Here is a 2,561-nt window from a genome sequence, read left to right on the forward strand (position 1 = left end):
GATCTCAAAACAGAGTAGGTCTTTTGTGATACGGTCTCACGAATCTTTATCTGTGAGACGAGTCAACCCTACCGATATTCACAATAAAAAAGTAATATTTTTAGCATAAAAAGTAATACTTTTTCGTAGATGACCCAAATAAGATATCCGTCTTATAAAATACGACTCGTGAGATCGTCTCGTACAAGTTTTTGTGTCCAAAATATTACGCCAAAATTCATCGAACAATATATATTATATATGTGTGTGTGTCGCCAATATTAGCGGCTTTCTGGTGCTGAAATTCATTCTTTTAGATATCTTCTTATCACCCCGTACGCTCCCTTCTCCAATTCCATCCGCAGATATGGTAATCCACTTTCTCTTCATCTTCTTGATTTCCATCTACTTTTACGTGTTCTTTTACCGTGCAAAATCGAAGAAAATTACATATGGATTCAGAAGCTACCCGCTAGTCGGTTCTCTACCGGATTTCCTCCGCAACCGCCACCGCTTCCTTGACTGGAGCACCGAAGTGTTGTCCAACTGCCCCACCAACACCGCGGTCTTCCACCGTCCCGGAAAAGTTAACGGCGTCATCCATGCCAACCCGCAACTTGTCGAGCATATGCTGAAATCGAACTTCGATAACTACCCAAAAGGCGTGCGCTTCAGGACCCTTCTCGAAGATTTCCTTGGAGGTGGAATCTTCAACACGGATGGAGAACTATGGAGGATTCAGCGCAAAACGGCGAGTTATGAGTTCAATACGAAATCCCTCCGGAATTTCGTCATGGAAAATGTAACTGTGGAGTTGCAGAAGCGTTTGATCCCGATTCTTGAAACGGCGGCTGAAGAGGAGAGGGTTCTGGATGCACAAGATATTCTCGAAAGATTTGCGTTTGATAATATCTGTAAACTTGCGTTTAATGTTGATCCAGGTTGTTTGGGCGGAGATGGAACCGCAGGTGGGGAATTCATGCAGGCTTTTGAGGATGCCGCGACGCTCAGTTCTGGTAGATTTATGTATGCTTTACCAAGATCATATGTAGTTAAGAAGTTTTTCAATCTGGGGTCGGAGAAAAAATTGAAAAATTCAATCGCTACTGTTTATGATTTTGCTGATAAGATAATTAGTACAAGAATGGAGGAGAAATCTGAGAAAAAAGATGAGGATTTGTTATCAAGATTCATGGGAAATGGTGAAAATTCAGTTGAATATTTAAGGGATATTGTTATTAGTTTCATTTTAGCCGGCAGGGACACTACATCATCAGCTCTCTCTTGGTTCTTTTGGTTGCTATCTTCAAAACCAGATGTGGAGGAAACAATTATTCAAGAACTAGATAAAATTCGACAAAAAAATGGGAAAAAAATCGGCGATATATTCACTTTTGATGAATTGCGTGAAATGCATTATCTCCAAGCATCCATATCAGAAGCCATGAGGCTTTATCCACCGGTGCCCATAGACACAAAAGCGTGTAATGAAGATGACATATTGCCCGATGGCACGTTTATCGGCAAGGATTGGTTCATTTCATATCACACGTATGCTATGGGGAGGATGGTGAGTATTTGGGGCAATGATTGCTGCGACTATAAGCCAGAAAGGTGGATTGAGAACGGGATTTGTAAGCAAGAAAGTCCCTTTAAGTTTCCGGTTTTTCACGCCGGCCCGCGAATGTGTTTAGGGAAAGATATGGCCTATATTCAGATGAAATCCATAGCTGCTGCTGTATTAGAGAGATTTGCAATACAAGTGTTGATGGAGAAAGGTAAGTGCCCTGAGCATTTGCTGTCTCTGACTCTAAGGATGAAGGGTGGTTTGCCCGTGATAGTGAAGAAGAGGATCATGTCGACTTAAATTATATGAGTGCTCCTAGTGGGATATTAGTTTATCTAGATGTGGATGGATTTGTCGATGAATCCTTGTCTTTTAGAGCTTTATTTTTCAATCTTTATATGTTTCTTATATAGAAGTTTGATTTTCTTGATCAACACTTCCTGGACTTTTGTGGACATGAATCTTTGACAATTGCTGTACCTTCAAAACAAGCCGAGCCACCTTTCGATTCTTTTATTGCAAAAGAAATGACACCAAAGTAGGGGTGAATGAGATGTTATCCTGGCAATTATGAAATCATCAAACTAGTTCGCCAGCCGATTCGAATCATATATAATTAACATCTGAAATAATCAAAATCGAGTCAGGCTTGATGATGTCAGAAGTATTTGAGTTGCATTTGAGGCTCTATCAAGCTGAATGGAGTTTGAATTCGAGCTCAAAATCTAAGCTGGCGCTGAAAATCAGCAAGCTAACTTGTGGTTTATGCTTTATTGACTCTTATGTTACAAACGATCTTTATTTTAATAAGATTTTACGTTTCTATATACATTCTGACATTTATTTTATTTGTATACACATGTAAGCTACATAGATAAAGATTTTGAATATACTATGGCAAATGATGTTGATGGGGATCATCAAACACATTTAAAAGTTATTATATATTTTAAATTTGTTCATAGTCGATTCAGTCACCTAAAATAAAGATAAAAGTTGATCGACCTCGAGGTTA

At 39.1% G+C, this 2,561-nt stretch overlaps 1 protein-coding gene across 1 annotated transcript; it reads left to right on the top strand.

The window, feature by feature from the left end:
• Positions 1-238: 238 nt before the first annotated feature.
• Positions 239-2,057, top strand: LOC140982787 (cytochrome P450 CYP94D108). Its single transcript, XM_073449493.1, has one exon. The coding sequence runs from the start codon at positions 347-349 to the stop codon at positions 1,844-1,846; it is 1,500 nt and encodes a 499-aa protein (XP_073305594.1). The 5' UTR covers positions 239-346; the 3' UTR covers positions 1,847-2,057.
• Positions 2,058-2,561: the final 504 nt, after the last annotated feature.

This window comes from Primulina huaijiensis, chromosome 1 (genome assembly GCF_012295235.1).
Source record: "Primulina huaijiensis isolate GDHJ02 chromosome 1, ASM1229523v2, whole genome shotgun sequence".
NCBI classification, from domain to species: domain Eukaryota; kingdom Viridiplantae; phylum Streptophyta; class Magnoliopsida; order Lamiales; family Gesneriaceae; genus Primulina; species Primulina huaijiensis.

Excerpts from the sequence above, each read along its gene's own strand:
- LOC140982787 (XM_073449493.1), top strand. The coding sequence starts at position 347 with ATGGTAATCCACTTTCTCTTCATCTTCTTGATTTCCATCTACTTTTAC.